Source organism: Lepisma saccharinum, chromosome 2, assembly GCF_977018435.1.
Source record: "Lepisma saccharinum chromosome 2, izLepSacc3.1, whole genome shotgun sequence".
In the NCBI taxonomy this organism is placed as follows: Eukaryota; Metazoa; Arthropoda; class Insecta; order Zygentoma; family Lepismatidae; genus Lepisma; species Lepisma saccharinum.
Genome location: NC_139230.1, coordinates 85,505,562 through 85,529,898, shown reverse-complemented (window position 1 = coordinate 85,529,898; position 24,337 = coordinate 85,505,562). Strand labels below are relative to the sequence as shown.

Here is a 24,337-nt window from a genome sequence, read left to right as displayed (position 1 = left end):
TCATGACAGGAGTCCGCCAAGGAGATCCTCTTTCAGCAACATTATTTAATTTAGTTTTGGACTCGGTGATTAAAAAATTAGATATGCGAGGAGACATCAGTACTAGACTAAAACAAGTCACAGCATATGCTGATGATGTAGCTATTGTAGCAAGAACTAAGAAAGCTCTTTCAGAAACGTTTATAAGTCTAGTAGAGGAAGCTGCAAGAGTAGGACTACAAATTAATGAAAAGAAAACTAAATACATGAATATTAATAGAACAAACATGAATAATAATAGATCAATATTAATAAATAATTACTCCTTTGAATGTGTTAGTAATTTTACATACCTTGGATCTACACTTAATGAAAACAATAAAATAGAATCTGAAATAGATGAAAGAATAAAGAAAGGTAATAAGGCCTATTATGCAAATGTATCCCTGTTAAAATCGAAACTTCTGAAACGAAATACAAAAATGAAAATATATCTTACTATGATAAGACCAGTGGTTACATATGCTGCTGAAACCTGGACCCTAACACAGAAAGATAGAAACAAACTAAGTATATTTGAGAGACAAATTTTAAGGAAGATCTTTGGCCCGGTACAGATAGAACATGATATATGGAGAATAAGAAATAATGTGGAACTAGAAAAATTAATCAATGGTACAGACATTATATGATATATTAAAAGTCAAAGAATTAAATGGTTAGGCCACATACAAAGAATGGATAACATGAGAACTATAAAACGTATACTAGAATGGAAATCTATGGGAAGGCGACCAATTGGAAAACCTAGGATGAGATGGATTGAAGATGTATGCAAAGATTTAAAGATTCTCAAAGTTAGAAATTGGAAAGAAATGGCAAAGAAGAGGAAAGATTGGAACGATTTGTCTGAGAAAGCTAAAACACACAAAGGGTTGTGATGCTAATGGAAGAAGACTTATTGCCAATGAACTTATGATTGCATCAATCTCCAAATGAGCAATTTATCTTGTTAGATATTGCTTGTGGAAACACAAAGGTGTACTTGTGGTGAGGAACAAGTCATCTTAGTAATTCAGTTGGTTACAACACAGTCATGGCATACCAGGGGCCATATTTAAACCATTTTGATAAAATGTTCTCAAATCAATTTATAATGCCTAGTTTCATTTTTCTATGGTCAACAAGTAAATTCTAATTTGCATACTGTACTTTTGTTAAGCTATGTGAAAATGTTTTTCCTGGATTGGAGTATGGAATAAGTTGGAGCTACACTTACCAAAGGAGGAACAAGCTCTCTTTTATGTTCTCAGGAAAATGAAAAGCCTATGGTACATGCAGATTAATTTTTGCACCATAGGAACTCTCATTTCATTTGTGACATTCCACTGTGTTCGGACATGCTTTCTAAAATATTTATGAAAAATAAAATGCAACTTTGAATTACAATTTTTAAAAAAGTAATCAAGTTTGATTTGAGTTTTGTTATTTAGCAACATTTTTCTGACACTTTTGGCTAAACACAATGATGAGAATGAGTGATGATGTGATGAAATTGATGAAAGGACACTCACAAAGAACACCCAGGAACCCAGGGCACCAGGCATTTTGTGCTAACTGCTCTGCAAAACTAATAAAGTCCAGGACTTCTTGTCATCTGTGTGTGTCCATATCATGTTCAACCACTTTGAACTGAGCAATTTCCACCAATACTTGAAAATTATAAGAATTCAAAGTACAGGGTAATTATAAATGATGCATAAAGTGAAACATTTCCAAGACTATTAATATAATATGTGTGTGCTAATCATGAAACGAAAGAACACATCTGAAAGTTTAATTTCTAATATTTGTAACCTTGGCACCTGCCGACAAAAAGCAGCACAAACAGGGTGGCTACTCTAGGACCATCATAAAATTCAAGTATAATTCCCAGTTTTCAAGGCTACAAGCAGATGTTTTCTCTATTTCAACCTAGCGTAATACTGCCTCTCAACACCCACACACATGCACCAGAGGCACAACCACGAACTTTTGTCTGAGGGAGGGGGGGGGGGGGCAAGTACCAGGACAAACGTACCAATAATAATAATAACAAGACTTTATTATGACTATTATTATTATTATTAGTAGTAGTAGTAGTAGTAGTAGTGGTAGTGTCAAAGACTTTATCATCCTCGTAAATTACACAAAAAGGGGGTAGAAGTCGGTGTTAAAGCATTTGTGTTGGAAAAAACAATTTTAAATATTTTTTTTTAAAAAAAACGTTCAATTTCACATTAATTAATAATGGAAAACAAGCACACAAACTGTATTTTTGAATGGCAGAAAATGCATGATAAATGCATTCCGAATATTATTCTTTTGTACATATAACATGTATAACTTTCATGTACAACATATGTTTTACACATATTCAAAATGAAGTGATGTAAAATAAGAAAATACATGCCAACAATGTGTACATATTCAAAGTTTCTTTAAAATAAATATATATATATATATATATATATATATATATATATATATATATATATATATATATACTGGATGAGTTTTTTTAGCTTGATACAACAAAATTTCTCAAAAAGTACGCATCTGATCAAAAAAAAGTTCTGAATGAAATTTGTTATCTCGAAGGGGCTCATCCAATGATGCCGAACTCCACCCCCACCCCACCTCCTGGGGGTGGGGTCAGGGGCAACTGTAAAATCTCAAATGGGAACCCCCATTTTTTATTTCAGATTCGGATTCTCTAGACAAAAATACATAGGTTATGTCAAACTGTTTTTTTTGGATTTGTAATAGCTGGTGCTGTAAATGCAAAAAGGAAGATTTGGCGCAATTCTCGAGAAATACACTGTCCCCTTTGTCAGGCTTTGTGGCACATTATGCCGTGTCTGTTTGACCAGGAAACAAGGTGTAATGGTTTGCAAGATAAAACATGCGGTCCTGAAACATGCTTGGCAATCTGTTAAAAACGAGGTTAACCAATTATAAAACTGTAAAACGTTGAAGAAAGGGAATGTAGAGGAAAGATGATTAAAGATGTTAAAAAAATGGAAGAAGATAAAAACAAATAGGTTTTAATGTAACGAAAGAAATGACACGGGCGTTCATGATGATAGACGAGTTCCAAGGCGGAGGGATGACGTAATAATGCAGGAGTAGCGGGGAAAAGGAGAGGAGAGGGGAGGGAGGAAGCAAGTGGGTGGGGCCAGTACCAGCCATCGGCAGCACATTGGCAGCACATCAGCAGCACAACATTAGATGTGAAGACGACTAACTCGACGTTCCATTCTGCGGAAGTGAGATTGTTTATTTTCACATGGTCAAAGGTTTTTACGGAGCTTTGAAATCTTCAATGTTTTACAGTTTTATAAGTGGTTAACAAACAGATTGCCGAGCATGTTTCAAGACCGCATGTTTTCTCCTAAATACCATTTGACCTTGTTTCCTATAACTTGACAAGTTTAAAAACAAGACGCTGAAATCCATTGTTTGCGCACCTCGCATCACATTTCCCCACCCCATTGTCTGCGGCGACGTTCGTTCGCAGTGTTGCAAACCTGGAGGGAGAGCAATCGTCTGAGAATTTTCAACGAAATTTGAATGTGAAAGGCATGAATTAGTATCCCCTCACCTACGCTACCTATTGATTATGCTAAATTCTAAGTACATTTTGATATTTTCCCTTTAAACCTTAAATGAATTAAATTATATTAGGGATATTTCTTACCAGCATAAGAAATGTATGAAATAAAACGATAGAAAAATGAAAAATATATAAACGATAGAACTGAGCTCACCTTCTAAATGTTTTCCAGTTCTCCTTCTTCAGTTTCACTCTCCCACTCATCCGAGTCTGTGTCTACCGATGAATCTGTGTCCGTGTCTGAATCGGCTTCACCAAGTCTAATTATCAGTTCATCTACACGCTCGTCCATAAGTCCATCTCTTTCAAAGTAAGAATCTTCAATTTTTTTCACGTGTTCACAACATTTAATCAATTTCTGTACAGAATATTCCCTAAATAATTTTCCCAGCAATTCTTTCTTTGTGTCCAGTGAATCCGAAATGAATTCCCTTGCCTTACCCTTGATTTCCCCCCACACAAGTTCAATGGGATTTAAGTCTGCGTGGTAAGGCGGAAGTCGTATTATGGTGTGCCCCGCATTTCTAAATTTCGTGTCAATCGCATACTGTTTCACATAAGGTACACTTTGAATTTTTAAGTACAATTTCCTTTTGTTTACTGTTCACAATGCTTTCACTCTATTCTCCACATCAATTTCAGTTTCGTTTGCAGGTTTGTCTGTCGCTGAGAGCCACTGTACCATGAAAATCGTCATATTTGTTTTAGCTTAATTTTGCTGAGTTGGCACCACTGGTACTCTCAACGCCAGACCAGTGAGTAGAAGAGTGGTGGGGAGGATGACGTAATACGAAGTGCTCCGCAGCGATCTGCGCATATCGGGACTTAACTTGTCAGGCTATAGTTAAACAGACACGGCATAATCTGCCACGAAGCCTGACCAAGGGGACGGAAGTAGTGTTTTTCTTCCTTGACTCCATTAGTGGTTATAATGCAGGCTATAACGGTGCAAGAGAAAATTAAAATGGTGTACATTTATGGAGAAAGTGGCAGGAATATCAATGATGCTGTGATTCTTTATGCTCAACGTCTCCCAGACCAGGTGCGATCGCACGCTTCTTTTCGCAGAGTTGTTCAACAGTTCTCCACCGAGGGAACTGTACAACCAAAAAAAAGGAATCGCCAAAGAACAATTGCTGGAGAAAATAATGAAATTGTGGTATTAGCTGCAGTAGCTCATAACCCTCACGTTAGTACTTGACAAATAAGTCATGAATCGGGAATTTCGCAGACTACTGTGTGCCAAATACTGAAGCGTAGAAAATATCATCCGTTTTATGTTTCGTTGCATCAAGAACTTCATGGTGATGATTTTCAGAACCGAGTGACATTCTGTCAATGGGCACTTCAGCGAATACAAGGAGACCCCAATTTCTTTACTCGAGTTTGTTCTCTGACGAGTTGAATTTTACAAACCACGGTACGATTAATCGACACAATATGCATTATTGGAGTGTCAAAAACCAGCATTGGTTATGCCAAGTTGAACATCAACGCCCTTGGAATGTAAATGTTTGGTGTGGAATAATCGGCGATAAACTTATTGGTCCATATTTTATCGATTTGAACTTAAATGGTGAGAAGTATCGAAACTTCTTGCAGAACGAACTTCCAGTATTGCTTGCAGACCTTCCCTTAGACGTGCGACAAACAATGTGGTTTCAACATGACGGTTGTCCAGCACATTATTCCGTTGCAGCACGGGAAGTATTAGATCGCGTGTACAACCGTCGGTGGATCGGAAGAGGTGGTCCAGTGTCTTGGCCTGCAAGATCGCCAGATCTTACTTCACCTGACTTTTGTTTGTGGGGCTACGTGAAGAGTGAAGTTTATAATGAACTGCCAACAACGTGTGAGAACATGATTGAGCGAATCACCAATGCATGTTGAAAGATTACACCGGGCACGCTTCTCAGTTGTGTCCAATCATTCCAAGTGCGAATAAATCAGTGTATCAAAGTGGGTGGTGACATTTTCGAGCACTTATTGTAAAATGATTATTAACAACAAGCACCCTGATGGTGAGAGGTGAGGGGACTCACCTAAAACAAGCACCCTGATGGTGAGAGGCGAGGGGACTCACCTTAAAAAAGCACCCCGATGGGAACAAAATACTGCTACGTCCACGTCGTTGTTCCTGGGTTATGCTAAATGCAGTTTCTTATAAAAATTCAACATGCCTCACGTCATTTTGCAATTAAAAAATTACGTCATTTTGCAATTAAAAGTGCATTTTTTACCATTTCCGCAATATTTCATTTTTGCGATTACAACGCCATCTATCACAAATCCACAAACAAGTTTAAGACAAAACCTACGTATTTTTGTCTGGAGAATCCGAATCTACAATACAAAATGGGGGTTCCCATTTGAGATTTTCAAGTTGCCCCTCACCCCACCCCCAGGAGGTGGGGTGGGGGGTGGAGTTTGGCATCATTGAATGAGCCCCTTCATGACGAACAAATTGCATTCAGATTTATTTATTTTTTGATCAGATGTGTACTTTTCGAGATATTTCGTTGTGTCAAGCTAAAAAACTCACTCACAACATATATATACATACACACACACACGGACACACACACACACAGGGTGTCTCAAAAGTAATAGCGCAAATTGACACAGGTGAAAGTACACAATAATAGAAGCAAAAAAGTCTCAGTAAACATGGGTTTGCAAACGAACCGTTTTCCAGATAATTGCGAATGTTTGGTTACAGATATTGCGAGCGAAGCAAGCAAGAAAATTTTATGAAATGTATTTTTATTTGCATAAAATTTGAAATAGAGGGTGTAATTGCCCCTCCGTGTCCTTGGCCATCAATGTTTGCCCCCTTGCCCTCCTTAGAATTGATTTCCATTCAAGGTTGGGGGGGAGCAATGCCCCCTGCCCCACTGTAGTTACGCCACTGATATGCACACACAAATATAGTAACAGTATGAACTGTCTGTGATTCCAGTGTATCCAAAAATTCTAATTTAATTTAATTAAACGGTATATTTAAAACATTTAATTTGAGGCCCTTAGTTTACATTTTCCATTTCACAAACACAAGTCACAAATGTTACGGTATATATTCTAACCTGCAAAAAATTGTTAGTTGAGTAAGAATTTCAAACTCAAATCTACCTAATCATCTTCAAGAAATCTTATCTTGCAATAATCTTCAGTCTGTCAGATTGTTCTACAAAGGACAGTAACAAATTAAACAGATCGAGGGAATTCTGTTTTATTTTTCACACATTATTTTTCTTCCTCAATAAAAATAAAAACTCAACTGTGAAAATCTCGCCTCAGGACATTTATCAATATGTATAAATTCAATAGGATTTGGATTAATAAAAGTTGCAATTTTTCACGTCTACGGAGAAAAATTCAAGCAGAATTCACGCATAATTCCCGGAGCCAATAATTTACGCAGAATTCCCAGAATGAGTAGCCACCCTGACAAACCTAGTTTCCAAAATTGCGTCTATGCAGCAGAAAGCATTCTGTTTTTTGGAATATGAGAAGTGTTTTTCCATTGGTACCGTAGAGCATGCATTCCGGAGACAGTTTGCAACTGCACCGCCAGGTCACCAAAGCATTCTGTGATGGCATCAACAGTTTAAGAAAACTGGTTGCCTGTGTAAAGGTAAAACCACAGGACGTCCAAGCATTTCTGATAGAACACTGGAGCGAGTTAGGGCGAATTTTGTGCACAGCCCACGTAAGACAACATACCGTGCAAGTCGGGAACTTGATATTCTGCAGCTAACTGTCTGGAAGATTTTGCAAACCTGACCGCATAGTTATTGCCAATGTTACAACTGGACGACCTCGTCAAATGATATGAATTTTGTAATTCCATGCAGGATGCTATGGAGGATGATGGTTTTCTTGAGCTTCTGCTGTTTACTGACGAGGCGACAATCCATTTGAGTGGCAAGGTTAATTGCCATAATGTTCATATCTGGGGAACTGAACAACCTCGTGCTACAGTGCAACATCAACAAGATTTGCCAACAGTGAATGTGTTTGCTGCAGTGTCTAAATCAAAGGTGTACGGTTCCTTTTTCCTCACAGAGAACACTGTGACGGGTATGTCATTCCTTCATATGCTGCAGTTGTGGTTGTTTCCACAAGTGAAAGAGGAATAACTTCATATTCCAACTTGATGGGGCACTGCCCCATTTGCAGACTGAGGTGTGTCACTACCTGAACAAAGAACTCCCACACCATTGGATTGGGCGATGTGCTGAAGATGACTTAGCAGCGTATGTGGGGCGAACTAGACTATTGCATAAATGTGTGTCATATGACAAAAGGAAGCCACATTGAACATTTGTGAAAGTATGTCTGAAACATGGACAGTTTCTGTTTATTTTCATGTTATTGTATGTGTTATATATTTTTTTAATGCAGCCCTTTCAAACCCGATGAATCATTTATAATTGCCCTGTAGTTCAGAATAATTATAAATTAATTACATAATATGTAAGTTTTCCATTAATTTCAGTGACCACTGTCACCATCCACATCAGAAGCTGTAGTTTACCACTTGGTGGGCTTCTGGTCTCTGCTGTTACAATGATTGTTGCTAGGTGTACTGCTGTTGCTGCATTCATGACGCAGCAGCATATCTAGCATCATAACAACACTGACCAGAAGCCAACCAAGCGGATAACTACAAGTTCCACTAAGGATGGTGACCATCGTCACCAAAATTAATCAAATAAAATAAACCAGATTTGTAAGCACGTTTCATGTGTGTATATAAATATATTACCATGTCTAAAGTCTCTTAACATGAATAAGTTTTCCATTGGTACTTAAGTTTACCACATGAATCTACCAGTGATTTGCTTTAGAATACAGTGGAACCCTGATTTTATGTTTCCCTGTTTTACATTTTCCCGCATTATACATTCTATATTCATGATCCTAATAGAGCAAAATGCTAAAAAAATTTCCCAGATTTTATATTTTCCAGCATTTTAAGTTTTTTCAACTTGGTCCCCTGAAAAACATAAAAATCGAGGTTCCACTGTATTCATAATTTCACATGAGAGAATCATGATTGATATCTCTCCACAATGCAGTTGCAAAAATAATAAAAGTTATGCATTTTGCATAATTTCCAGGACATTTAGACTACGAAAGTGTCATATTTTTGCAGATTCTACATGATGCTCAAAATCGAAAAAAGTATCATCCTATGTCTGTGATTAAATTTCAACTGATACTTTCCTATACCGATTCCACTGGTACTGGTATCAGCATCAGCTCAGCCATAATTATTTCTTAAGCTCTCACAATTTCCATTGACATTTCCTGACGTATACCCATCGGTGTATTTAAGGGGGTCAATGGGTCCAACTCCCCCCCCCCCCCTTTGGGTTCAGTAAAATGACCAGATTACCTGTTCTATCCGCTTGTTCATAAAAATTTATTCGGACTTATATTGTTCTAAATTAGAGATGTATAGGATGGGATACGGATGGAAAAGAAATTAATTACACACACCAGATGAGATTGTAGACCAAATGTCTGGAATTTTCTGATAGTTTCAGAATTTCTCTGGAAAATGCTCAGAAAATTCCTGACGTTTCACAATTTCTATAATGTTACATGTAATTTCTGCCCCAAAGCAGTTGTTTGTGAACGTGTAGCACGAATATTACCATTTCATTGTAAGTTCCTGATATGTTGTACTACCATTCAAGAATTAAGTATTCCTCAAGTTCTAATTTTTGACCATTTGAAATTTCCCAACTGTTTGATAATCCCGAAAGTCGACAAATCATTTCCCAAAGTCTAGATCGGAACGGGAAACTTTCTTTCCAATTTGATTAGTTCCTGTTGGAAATGTAACTGCATCTGGGTTAACTTCAGCTATTACTTCTATTACTTCTACTCTCTCCGGTTTTAGTGTGGATTTAGAAGAAAAAAAATGGTTGGTGAAGAATATGATGGTGCTAATGTAACGAGTGGTAGACACTCAGAGAAGTGTCAGAGAAGTGTCCAAAAGCAATCCTGTGCATTGTTCAGCACATATTTTAACTCTACCTGTTGCCCATATGAAATTTATGTGATAAGAAACTACATTGGGACTGTCAAATCTGTTGTATTTTTTCTCTGTAGTCTTCTCAAAGGAATTTGGTTTTTAAAAAATGCAGTGCAAGAAAGCCAGGGAAACACCGTAACATTCTCAAAGTAAACAGAAAAGTATCAAAACTAAGTAGCGTGACTTGTGGAAATGTAGAAACTTTACAGGCTTTACAATTTACCACAACAAGAGAAACATTTCAGCAAGCTTTTCAGTTTCTTCAGTGTGTAACCTGTGGGGAGTTTTAAATATCTCCACTTGTTCTAACCAAATTGTTTTCAAGCAGTCGAACATTATTTTGGGCACCTCAAAAGGTGGACTGTTCAGTATCGTGAACATGTCAGTATTCTAATAGAGATATTTTTAAAAAAAAACTAAGAGAGGGTTCTGAGAACTTTAATGAAATTTATTTCAAAGCACAGAAACTACTTAGAGACTATGATGAAGAAATGAAGAGACCTAGAACACCTAGCCATCAAATAGGAGGAACAATTCACCAGCTGAGATCACAAAATAATATTACAAAGTAAACCATTATCGTCCATTTTTTAATCATTTTGTAGTAGAATTAAATTCACATTTCTCTGAACACAGTCAAAACATTGCAAAATTGTAAAAACTTATTACAAAAATGTGAAATGGAACAGTGTGTCAAAATGTTTGATGGCCTGGTTGATAATTTTGATAGATTGGATTTTGATAGCCCGATCATCATACCTAGGCCTACTACATCCTGGATTTTCTGGGACAATTCCAGAATGATATAATTTGTTCTGGTGTCCAGAATAGTTTCTTCAGGATGCACAAATGTCCTGGAATTGGGTGGGAAAGAAAAAATGATTAAGGATACTTTCCTGAACTACATTTATATTTAAATGTGTAATATTAAATTGCTCATTTTACAAAACAATCTAACTGTACATTGAACTGCTCCCTCTCGATAATGCAAGAGTTATTGAGTTACAAGAAGATGATGCATAGCTATTGACTTCATGATAGTGCGGCCATCTGCTAGCAGCACTGAATTTCAGTTGCAAATCTCTTCCACTGCATAGTAAGCTGCTTACTGTAAACAGTCAGTGCTTAGGTGCCTGCACTGTTCAGTCCCCAGTTTTCAAATAAAGTTTCAACATTTTGAGATAACAGCTTAGTTCATTATGGCACCAAAAAGGAATTGCAAGGTTAACCCTTATCTGGGCACGCTATTTTTGTAGTGTGTCCAGGCAAGCAGTGTCTATCTGACACCGCATTGTTTTGAATGGATCTTGCCCTTCTAATGTGAAATTTTTATGTTTCATCTCTGTGGAAACAAGCTAGAAACATGATATTTAACCTAATCATCATTGTTATGTTCATAATTCTTGTATTCTTGTATTCTTCATCATGATCATCGTAATTGCATTTTTTGCAGCATAGTATATGAAACATGTTAAGCTGGAAGGTAGTGTGAGGAAATTGTTTTATTTGCTCATATATGTTTCATTTTTTCTATTTTAGCGTTAAAAATATATTTATGTGATGTCTTATTAAATACTTAATTTTTTATTAAATATTTGTTAATACATATTCAAGTTATATTACAACTTTTGTTTGTACACTGTGTCTGACAGACACTGCTTGCCCGTTTACGTAAGTGAAACTAAAAAAACTTTTTTACGCCTGACCTTCTTTATCAAACATAGTCAAATATTGTGAAATGAGAAAAAAGAGAGAAACAAAGTAAAAAAATATCATGTTCGCAGGAAGTATTGTTTCGAGTATGTGACAAAAAATATAAGCAACAGTGTCTGATAGACACTGGTTGCCCAGTTAAGGGTTAATGATATATACTTTGAAGTGGATTTTTGTCTTTTATTTTTATAAGTTTAAAGAATATGATAATGGGACTGTACAAATGTACATAATAATTATGTTCCACATATATACAAATTTGTCGGGTCCAGCCTCCCCCTCCTCCATCACCCCCATGCTCCCTAACAAGCTTCCAGTCAGCAGTGTCTCGGGTTTTCACTTATGAAATAAAGCAACACTAATCGTACCAAAAGTTGAACCCTCCCCCAACTTGAACTATATATACTCAACTCAGTTCCCATAGATATTTAAAGAAACTGATTTATTTAAGGTCCTTTTTCCTTACATATAGGCTTTGAAATAGAAATATCTAGAAAGTATAAAAAGTAAGAAGAATAGGAGAGTGATATTAATATATGTATCTCAGGATGTAAAATAAATTTAAACATGACTTTACTCTGTAGTAAATCGACAGAAAAAGTAATATAGATTAAATCTAAGCACTGTTTGCATGTATCTGGCAGCCTTGTTTCAATACAGTCCATCATCATTGCAGGTTCTCATTGGAGTAGTGGATCAAAAGTACACCAATAAGGACAAATTCTTTTACATTACAGTGGAACCTCAATTTTACGTTTTTCATGGAACCAAAGTGAAAAAAATTTAAATGCATGAAAATGTAAAATCTGGGAAAATTTTATTACATTTTGTTGTATTGGAACCAGGATGATTGAATGTGTAATGGAGGAAAATGTAAAATTCAGGAACATAAAATCAGGGTTCCACTGTATTGCATTCTTGATGTTTTCAAACAATTAAATGCACAGAATTTGAGCTACAGGTATGCACATATAATTGCTTTTGAAAAAAACATACTGTACTGCACACCTTTATTTTGTTATTATTATTAGTATTATGCTTTTAATTTTTCATATTTTCTTTCCTCGTTGGCAAGCCCATCATTTTTCTTTCTTCGTTTTTCTTAGTCGATCGTTTCTTGTCTTTTTCTTTGTCAACCCAGAAGACAGAGAGGCCGTACGGCTACCCCAATTCCTGCATTCCAGCGACACCCCAGGATCCAGTATAACCAAACCCCTATATAATTAACTAAACTTTACATTTTCATCATTTGGACAATTAATTAATAATAGAATCCTCTATCCATTGCATAGGAATGAAGGGTGGTTTATACATGTAATAATAGAGTAGTAAAGCTACAACAAAGAATTTGTACAGGAACTAAGTTAGGGGTAAATAAGGACACGAATTGGCAGTTCTGTGTGTTATGCAAAAGGGGGGTCTCCACGAAGTGACTTTCTTTTCCCCCTTTTTTGTGCAAAACCCGGTAAAAGGAGAGGAACCATGAAAGACGGTTGACCATTGGTCCAAGGGAGGACAGAGGAGCCAAAGGGCGATAGAACTGACTGGCTGATTGGCTTTTTCTCTCTTTTTTTTTAAGAAATTTTGTTGGAAGAGGGAAACGTAGGTTTTCCAACAGTGTGTTTGAGAATCTGACGAGAGGAGGAGTGCAACTGTGTTATAAGTGTGGAAAGGAGAAGAACTTTCGTTGTTCGAGCTCCTTTGTGTCTTTTGGTGAGGTGGACGAAACAAGAGTACAGTGGATGGGAGGATTTATGTTCCACTGAGTTGTGCTACAACACAAGAAGATGAGCTCATCACCAGAACAATTTAGTGCTCTGTAGGCGAGGATAGCTGATCCAGACACGTAAGTCAAGCCCGACTGCAGCAGTGGCACTTCCTACTATCGCCCCACGTCTCGTAGACCCTCACGGACAGAGGAAATGTGGAAGCTAAGTGTGTGGACCTCCAATTTATCAAGTTGAATTTTTAACGTGCACGAACTGAACTAAACTCACAATTGAAATACAGTCAACTCTCGATTCTACGACCCCGGGTATAACGACCCTCTCGAAGTAACGACCCTTTTCCCGGGAACCGTGAAAAATTTAGAAAAAAGTTGAAAAATTTGGAAAAAAAAAGTTGAAAAATTGAAGGAAATCGGCCGAAAAATGCGGTTTTTTCCTCCACTCATTCCCTTTACGAGCGCTCTACCGCTCACAATTAGGTCTGAACTAAAAATAGAGACCACCATACCATGCTTGAGTGATATCCAATAGCACTTGACCTCTGCCCTCCCCTCCCTCAAGCGCACCAATGTTACACCGCACCCGACGGCCGCTACCCAACGCGCCAGGCTTGCTCTTGGATACGCGAGAAAAGAAAATCGAATGTGCTTGGATGTTATTTTAAATCGACTTGACTTGTTTCCTTGTCCTAAGAGCTGCTTAAAACTCGCGGAGGAGGGGGGGAGGAGCAGCCTGAAATGACTGCTGGACTTGCAGACTTTGCCAATGTGTATGGCAGGTCAAGCTCTTTCATCGATAAATACACCACCTTGAGAGATAACATCGCAGGAATGTTCGAAAATACAGATGATTGGCGCCTGGAAGTCTGGCCCATCTGTCCAGCTCTGACCTAAGCCCCGCGACAGGTTAACCTTGCAGCAACTTTTCGCATATATAGACCCAAACGTGCGCGCAGAAAATAGTTCAACTGCAATACTGCGGATTTTCTCACTGTCTGTGATATGAACAGCTCAGCGGTTAAGGTGAGACTGGCACGGGGATGCTGAGTGCCGCTCTAGAGTGGATTGATACATAAAACCTGCTGCAAACTTAACCTGTCGCGGGGCAGGTTCCCGTGAGTGAGCAACTCTCGGCCTTGTAGACGATAACTTCCGGTAACAGCTTTCATTCAAAAAGTGTTCTTTGTTCCCTGCAACACTTCATAAAAAAGCGAAACTTTTAGATAATCAAAACCACATTGGTGAACTAAAGATCGTCAAGCCGCTTAATGCGTTGTCATCCAGGTTTCCATAAAAGTTTACTTCGATCTTACGTGCATCATAATCCCACTTCATACGTTTTCCTAATTGTGTCGATGTCGTAATATCTGCCAAAAAAGTGTTCCGTTGGCTGACTGACTTCTCCCACTTTTCATGCCAGCAAACGTGGGGGGGGGGGGGGCAATGCAGATTGTTTCAGCCCCGATTTTCTTGCTGATGCGGGCTGATTACAGGCGAGGGTGGAAAATGACCCACCCCTCTTCCTTTCCTTTGACGTCTAAAATGGGGCAACCAGTTCTGAATATATTCTTGAAACGAACAAAAACCATAGAACAAGTAATAAAAAAACGTGACCCAACTCCCTTTCCCCAGCTCATTCTCCGCCACTGGTGTGCACGGCAATGTTGATAATTGCAGATTTTTTTTTTTTTTTTTTTTTTTTTTTTTTTTTTAATGCTGTTGTCTGCATAGGAAATATTGCCCCTATTATTGTCTGTTGCATGGTAAAACCTAAAGCAAGGGTCATTTCTTTCTTCCTTACACTGCTGTTAAAAGTTCAGTCTTTGACAGTTGCGTTATCTTTAAAATGCTGGGATTATTCTCTTCCGCCACCTGTTGCTCGAACTTCCAGCCGGTGTCTTTGTTTTTACGATGCAGCTGGCGCCAGTGTTTTGTCTAGCATCTGCAAAGCTGTCCCTTACCGATAACAGCGATGACTCATCCAGCGTGAAGAAAAAGGTTATTGTTTTGAATCTCGCAAAGCTGTTTTGATTTGACGATAACGAAATTCGATCTCCAGAAAGGAAAACAAGAGTTAAAATAACTTCATGTTCTGCGCCTTCTGATAAGCAAATCTTTAATTTAATTTGCATCCGCTTTTTTTTTTTTTTCAGAACCATTCATGTGGAGGGGGAAAAAGTTCAATGTAGGAATGGTCGCTGAGACCGATTAAAAAGACATTATTCAAGGGGAAAACGTTTGGAGGGGTGGGTGTTTGACATCGAGAATACTCCTAAATCCAACATTCAATCGTCGATTAACATGAGAGTAAATAACGATCTACCATTTTGACATGTGAAAATGCGCAATTTCATAAAGCTTGTTTTCAGTTCATTTTATGCTGATGGGCTAATCGGGACTAAATATACAGTTTAAAGTGAAATTCAATTCCAAACCCGAATGATTATCGACTGCCACGCTGTTTAATGATGTGTCCTAGAATACGCATTGGGTGAAAACAGATCGCAAGTTGCGCGTTTCCTTTTTCACGCTGGATTACAATGCAAGTCAACGAAGGAGTTTGGACTGCTCCCTTGAATGGGGAAGGAGAGAGAATGAAGTTGTTTGAAGCAAAGAAAAGTGACTTTTTTTACGATGTATTTTAAACAGCCGAACCAGAACGAAAATTACAGCCCTGCCTTTATTTTTTTTGTCTGGTGCCTAGAGACAACCTGTGTTGTTTCTCCCGAGAGATCTAATCTTACCAGTTAATCTTGTAACAGACAATGCTCCAGTGAACCTGTATAAAATCCAACATTCATTCTGCCCGATTATCTCCCGACTTTTGCTGTCACCAGTCTGACTGGTGTCAAGATTCTTCGAGTTTCGCTTGCAATAAGCGAGAGATTGTTTTCCTTTCCTGGTCTCAGTGCACACGGGTTTCTCAGGAACTAGAATTGTAAGAATTTACTGGAAAAGCAACGACTGTGCACAATTGAAACAAAGTAACATTATTATAAATTCTCGTTTGTGAAAACTTTTTCATGTTCTATTTTCCTTCTCACAACACGCATCCTGTGCATAACAGGTTGTATAACTACCAGGATAAATGGTGTTACTATCTCCTAGGCATCTTTCTGTCCGTTTCAGCTCCCTTTAAGCTGAAAATTGGTGCAAATTCCAATAACGACCCCTTCGAAATAACGACCCTTTTCCCGGGAACTGTGAAAGGTCGTTGAATCGAGAGTTGACTGTATTTTCTTTTCTTTGGCCAACGGGGTTTTATCGTATGTAAAACAAATGGGTGGGAGAGTTGTAATTCTTAATTTTGTTTATGTCATTCTATAGAATAGATTCTAGTATAAATTGACAGCTATTTATTTTCATTGTCGACCAAGAATAGCAATAGAAAATGGCAGTAACCCTTTCCCAGTGCCTGGTTAGAGTGGTAACGGAGGAGAATTAACCCTGACAGTCTCATGCTATGAAAATTCTTCACCCTTTCGCTACCGCTCTGCCCAGCACAATACTATTAGAAGAAAATGAACATAAGTATTTTTAACACAACTTGCCTTCCATCCATTGTTGTTCCAATGATAAACTGAATATAACATGTGACAAAGTTGAATTTTGATTTACTACCATCATTCCTGAATAGCAACTAGTAATGCCCGCTTGCAGGCAACTGAGAACTTCACATATGTTTCGACACTCCACTTTCATGTCTAGAAGCATATCCAAATCCTGCATAGAAAGAATGAAATCTTAACAACAATGTTTTATTTAAAAATAAAAAAAAAGCAAATTCTACTCATAATTACAAGAACATCAAACAAAAAATATAAATCAATGATTGAAGAGGAGGACCAAGATGCTTACCAAGATTCAAACTTCGGACCCTGATACTCCAACAAGTCTCATGTCCACCTGTGATTGTTATGTTGAAAAATTCATTTTGTCGTTGACTACCTGGGGACTTACAAAGAATTATACCACTGCCTCAAAATACATGCCTTTCATTCATTGCAAGTCCTCTGTATGCCAGAAGTTAATCTGAATTTGGAACTTTATCACATAAGATTCATGCATAAAAAATTGTTATTCCAAAATGAACTTATGTTGTGCCATTCTAACAACACCAATAACACTTATGAACACTCAACACTTATCAGTTTACTATTTATTAATTTATCAATCTACACAAAAGCAAATATAAAAATTCTTCTTCAACATCACACAGTCACTTGTATGAAAGCAAATGCTGACATCCATGGCAGACAAGCAGACAGAGTGCCATGCTATGCACTAGAGTTGAGGGGATACATTAGGGGCGATGCCAGGGGGGCACAAGGGGGTGGTTGTGCACCCCTTAATTTTCTGCCGCACCCCCTACGTTCAACTGAAAACACTAGCATTAATATGTAATATTATGTCATGTCATCATATTGAGCGCCAAATGATAGGTACTGAAGTAAGACCATTATTATTATTGTATGCAACAGGCAAGCGCTTAAAGAGGTGCCGATACTTTATGTACTGGCGGAAACCTATGTAAAGATCAGCGGCCATTTATTTTCTTTCATCAGCATTGTTGATATGATTTTTTTTTCTTTTGTTTCTCCAAGTGGTCTGTTCGTGATTTTTTATAATTGCCTATAGCTTAATGTGAGTTATGTTTTTTTCTTTTGTTGCATTGTTGATAAACGGTTTATTTTCTGTCCATTGTTGTTCTTTACACTAGAGCAAAAAATTCAGCTGCTTTTAAGGTATCGTGCCCGGGAAATTATTTAATGCGAGTTGTAACATGAAGGGTAGTTTCCTTCTTAAGACGTTCTATGTATTTGTTCCACGTAACTTGCCTAGTAAACATGCCATTTCAAGCTTTTTCAAAAACTGTTAGGAAGAGGCCCAATGTTCACGAAGAAATTTCACTGTTCGTTGTTGGGGATAGTGCAGAAGAAGATAGTGCATTTTGTCTTGTCAGACGGAAGGTATAATGTACTATGTATTTTGTACCTCCATTGGTTACATTGAAAAGGTTCAAAAATTGTGTTTTTAAGAAAAGGATGGTTTTATTTGTATTTCACTTAATAGTTCAATAAGACTGCAACATGTATCTGAATGTTTACACCGTATGACCACTTTCTTGGAGTAGAAGACTTAATACATATCATCATGGATGTCCAGGGGGAGGGCAAAGGGGAGGGCAGCATCCCTGGAAAATTAATGTCAATCTAAAGTTATATATTTTAATCTCAGTCAATAAATTATGTTAATCAGTGGTGGCGATTAGGGATGCAGTTGCTCCCCCCTTTTTGCTATTTTTGCCCACACACTATGCTAAACCTTATCTACCAAGGGAAAGTAAACTGGGTGGGGGGTTCACTGGTTAGTACATTAATTTTTCTCCGAAAACTAGGAGATTTTTGAAGGATTGTGGAACATTGAGGTTCGTCAAGTTGACAATGTTGTTCACTTGTCCGTCCTTTGGGTCATTTACACTTTCACTCGGCCACTTTCCCCCAATGTGGTGTAGTTTGCTGATGAGTCTCCTGTTTTTCATTTTTTACAGTATGTAGCACGTAATCTATATTTTTGTTGGCGTGTTCCCATCTCGCGGGGTGTAGCACTGATATGACACCCACAGTAGATATCATATGTGCAGCAGAAAAAGCAGCGGACAGCATACGGACAACGACAGCAGGCATTTTGCAGAAGGCGGCCCTACAGAAGGCATCCAAATCCCACTCGACCCACCAAGAAATCAGGTCAGTGCTAACCGAATTCAAATCTTGGCTGGAAGCCAACAGTGTTAGTGCATGAAATCAGATAAAACAAACCAGTATGTGATCATGTATAAAGGTGACTACTCATGCAAAATGCATGAAAAACTAAATAGTGATTCATACAAGACCATCGACAGGGACTCAACCGAAAAGTGCAAACACATAATCAAGCGTGCAGTTGAAAGTTGTGTAATGCTGAACCAGGAAGACTGCAAACTTCTCCTCAACACCCACCCATCTCCCGCCATAGCTTATGGCATTCCAAATAAGCGCAAACAGGGGATTCCGATGTGCCTCATCCTCGCAGGGTTCAACCAACCAACGGTCCACCTCACAAAGTGGCTAAAAAAGAAAATCTCAGAGCACAATCACAAACTGACTAACATTTTCCAAAACAGCACAGATGCCAAAGAACTAATAACATCAATAGTACAAGCCAACCATGCCAAAATTGCCAGCATACATATAGTTGACATGTATAACTCCATCCCAATCAACCTAGCCCTCACCTCAGTGGAAATATGGCTTTCGCCAATAAGGTCTCACCAGTGGAAGTGTCTGAGGTATCCAAGTTATTGGAAATCTGCCTCAGGTACAACTATTTTCAATTTCAAGACTAGTATTTCATACAAACAGAAGGTTTGGCCATGGGCAACCCCTGTCCGCTCCCATAGCAAACATTGTTATGCACCTAGTTGTTTCATATGTTCATTTTAACACTAGTGTACTGTTTTACCGTTGTTTCTTTCTGGTTTAAAATGGCTTCTGCTGTACTGGAAATTTCAATAAATAAATAAATAAAAGATATTCTTCACTCACCAGAACTCCGATACATACAATATGGCAGATATGCAGATGACACCTTGGTCATTTACAAAAGGTAAGAGGAAATAGATCTACTCATGGAAAAACTTAGCAACATTCACCCCAGGTTGAAATTTACAATAGAATGGGAAAACCAAGGCATCATTAACTTCCTAGATCTAATCATCAAAAGGAGGGGCAACAAATTCACTACCATGGTCTATAGATAACCAGGGACAGGGAATAAGTATATCCACTCCCTTTCCAACCATCCACCCCAACATAAAGCCAATGTATGGCTCAACTTCTACAGAAGAGCTTTCTCGCACTGTTCAAGTGAAGAAGATTTGAAGGAAGAAGTTACCATAGTGACGTACATAGGACATCAACTCTCTACATGGTGCAGCTAAGCAGAAATGCAAGTACAACAACCTAACTTACTCAACCAAGCCAGCAATGATAAAGTTAAATGGATTGCCTTCCCTTACCACCAGACTACATCCAACTGCCTAGCCAAGACCTTGAAACAATATGATATAAAACTCGCACACAAACCAATGAACAAAATAGCCAGTGCCCTAAGCAAACACAAGAGATCATTCCTTTCGCCACTAGACAACCCAGGTGTATATGATGCCCAGTGTGAGACTCACACTACATTGGCAGATCCATCAGATCTGTCAATGAGTGTATACAACAGCACATAGTGGACTCAAAGAAATCCCAACCCACCACCGGACTAACAAGGCACCTCAAATTCAACAAACACAGGATCCAAAAAGTTTCAGTTAGACATACATCACACACCCTAATTGACACCAAAATCAAAGAGATGCTTGCAATTATGTACTTTCCACACGAGCTGAATATTGACAGCGATCAGGCTCATCATATTTGGCTCCCGCTATTACAACAGCTGAAACCCATCGCACGCAGCAGACAAAATGGCTACACCAGCACCCCTAGCGGTAGTTGAGGAAACAACAACAGGAACTGGAAGTCAACCTAACAGTAAAGCATTGAGTTCCCAAGTGGATGGTGGCAGAGGCCACCAAAATTAATAGAACATTTACATGTAAGTTTCGAGGATATATCTTTAGTAACTCGCTTACGTCTTATTATTATTATCAACCACGTTGTTTATCCCTCAACATGAATTATTCTTGTTTTCATCTGTGGTTTCACAATTTGAGATACAAAGAACTCTAGAATGTACAGTGTTGTGATCTGGTGGTTATAAAACATGCTGACAATATCAGTTGTATAATAATCATTAGTCACTTTGTAGCTAGAAGAATACGCCCAGAGAGACTTGGTCTACAAAAACAAAAAGAACCTCAAGGCTACAGGGACAGGCATCTTCATCACTGAAAACATCACGAAAACAAATCTGGATCTTTTTCACAAGGTAAGACTAAGTAAAATATTCGAACGAGTGTGGACAACTGATGGAAATATACTTGCCCTACACAACGGAAACGTTGTTAGGATTAGCGACTCGGAGGACATTGCATAGTTCAGCAGGAAGTAACACTGTCCTGCTTCGCCAAACTCCCCTAGGTGGAGTGTCTATTTTTGGAAACGCTTCCGCCATCAATGACGCACGGGCACCTGTCTGTGGCTGGTCAAAGGTAGAGGGGAGGGGAGAGAAGGAGAACATTCCATGCCGAACCACACAAAGCATGCAAGACTCTCTTCATTTCTCAACGGTGGCGAAAGAAGGGCAAGAAACTGTAACATAATAGACTGTAAAATGTAAACAGCCCTCAGCTACTATTCCAACTCAAGCCAGCGTATATGCAAGCTCACCAATTTTTAGTTCTCCCATTTTTAGTTATCCACAAATACTTTCATTATTTTTTTTATTTTGTGCTAGTACTCTCATTTTATACTTTTTCCTACATTTTTATTATTTCTAATTTTTTTATTCTTAACTTTTTTACTTGTCTTTACATTTTATTTTTAATATTTTAAATTTTTTTATTGTAAGTAATAAGTCACTATGAAAACTAGCACCTGTTTTTTTAAAATTAAGTGTTATACGTATGCACATTTCCATTGCTATTGCCTTATGTAATTCACACTCGGGACAGTATATATACTCCATGACCAACAGTGGAGGAAACGATAAATATAAATGACCCTACCAATGTAGTCAATGGTGCAGTAATGCCACTGCCAATCAGAATTCACTCCAGTTACTTTGAGGAGTCGCCCATTAATATCCGCCATAGTAATTACAACAAAGAAACAGCTCGAAGCTGAAATAAATAAATCTGAAAATGGCTTTAATTGTGTCTCTAAATATTCCAGGTTTACTAAACACCATAGACGAATTTAAACAAATAATATTGGACTTAAACTTTCACCTGATAGCCATTACAGAAAGCTGGTTAAAACCGAACATTAGTAATAATATGATAGACATCGAAAATTACACATTAGTTTGACAAGATAGATTAAACAAATGTAGAGGTGGTGTATGCCTATACATATCCAAATCGCTTAAATGGAAATTTTTAGATGGGTTTGTTAATAATGATATCGGAGTAGAGTCCCTTGTAATCAAATTAACTATCGATAGGAAAAAGATTGGAATTTTGGTAGCATATAAACCCCCTAATGTCAGCTATACTCACATCAGCCACGCAGCTGATATCCTCCAACACCTGTACTTAAATTACCATTACTTCATTGCGTTAGGCGACTGGAATATCAACATGTGTTAAGAAATAACGAAAGCAGCACTCGACTCCTTCAGAGTATAATCAAGGAAGTTCACGGGAAACAATTAATTACCAAACCAACTACAGTGACAGCGACGTCAAAGTCATTAATTGATTTAATCGTTTGTTCAAAAGATTTAATTGTAAAGCAAATTGGGCAGAGCTAGTTACCTGGAATTACAGATCACCATATAACATACTCCATATTTGACCTGTACCCACCAAAACAGTTTAAAAAATTTATCAAAATTAGAAATTTCAAAAGCATCGACTTGAACAAGTTTCGAAAAGATGCGGAAAATGTGGAATGGTGTAAAATAGAAAGAAACGATGACGTAGATGCAGCAGTGGAGGCCTTGAATGATAACATTATCAGGTTAATAGATAAGCATGCCTCCCAGCGAAAAATTCGTGTAACCAAACCTCCCGCCCCCTGGATTTCAAATCGAGTAAGGGAATTCTGGAAGTTGCGCAACTACTTTCATCTGAGGTACGTAAATACAGGAGACCCAGATGCTCTCCTATCATACAAATACTTTAGAAACAGAGCCAAAAAAGCAGTCAGAAATGCAAAACTTAAACACTAGAACGAAACAGTAAATATGAATATAAAAAAATGCTAAGAACTTATGGTCTAACCTCAGAAGCCAGGGACTTTTACCAAATAAAAAGAGTAATGCGCTCTTCTCAGATACATTTCAGCCTGATGCAGTAAACGAGTTTTTTGTTAACCCAAATGAACCCTCAGATAGCAATGCAGCGGTGATTGATAAAATTAACTCTTATCTCCAGCAACCCAACAATGACCCGTTCATTTTTACCCCAGTAAGTAGTGAACAAGTACGCAAAATAATAAACAAAATGAAATCAAATACATGCGGTTATGATGGCATAAACCTAACTGTTTTGCAACATTGTATCCCCTTTTGCTTAGAAGCTCTTACGCACATTATTAATCTTTCCCTTTCCAAAGGTTGGTTCCCTCAAGAATGGAAAAAATGCAAAGTAACAGCTATACCTAAAAAATCCAACCCCACAGAAATTAAAGATCTAAGGCCCATTAGCATTCTCTCCACAATGTCCAAAATACTTGAAAAGGTAATTTATGAACAAATACTTCCACATATTCAAGGTTTTCTACCACACATTCAATCTGGTTTTAGAAAAATGCACAGTTGCACTGTGCTGGTAGATATCGTAGACAATATAAGTAAAGGAATAGACGAAAATAAAATTACACTGTTAGTCTTGTTGGACTATTCAAGAGCATTTGACTCGATCAATCATGAATTGTTATTGGCCAAACTGTATCACTATGGCATTACCTGAAACGTGTTAAAATTGGTTTAGTTCATATTTAGGCAACAGAAAACAATGTGTGAAATATCAGGAACCGGAAGTTACGTACTCTAAATGGTTAGCTGTTCAACAAGGCGTCCCTCAAGGAAGTATATTAGGTCCACTACTATATATGATTTACGTAGCTGATTTCGACTGTGCTGTCCAAAATTGCCACTGCCATCAGTATGCTGACGATTCTCAAATCAATATTCAGTGTAATACAGAAAACTACGATAATGCGATGACCAAACTCCAATTCGACCTTGATGCTATAACAAATTGGTCACGGAGGAACTCCCTTCAATTAAATGCAACAAAATCTTGCTTCATGATCATAGGAACTCATGGTACACTTAAAAAACTTCACAAAAATGCACTTTCTTCTCCAACTCTCGGCAGTATACCGCTAAGCGAAGTGGATACATGCAAAAACTTGGGGATTGTGTTCGATAGACACTTAAATTGGGAGGCACAAGTAGAATGTATTGTGAAAAGCTGTTTGGAGAAACTTAAATCTATGTATCATTTAAAACATACTCTGGACGCTAATGTTAAAGATCGCCTTATTCAAGCACTCGTTCT

General features: G+C 37.9%; 1 protein-coding gene across 5 annotated transcripts in view; it reads right to left on the bottom strand.

The window, feature by feature from the left end:
• cos (kinesin-like protein costa) overlaps positions 1-24,337 on the bottom strand; it is a 181,767-nt gene that overhangs the window by 99,738 nt on the left and 57,692 nt on the right. For all 5 annotated transcript variants that reach the window (XM_083117471.1, XM_083117474.1, XM_083117469.1 and 2 more), the window contains one exon: positions 16,667-16,842. In XM_083117471.1, the coding sequence (XP_082973597.1) occupies positions 16,667-16,842 (176 nt within the window). The remainder of the gene's footprint in view (positions 1-16,666; positions 16,843-24,337) is intronic.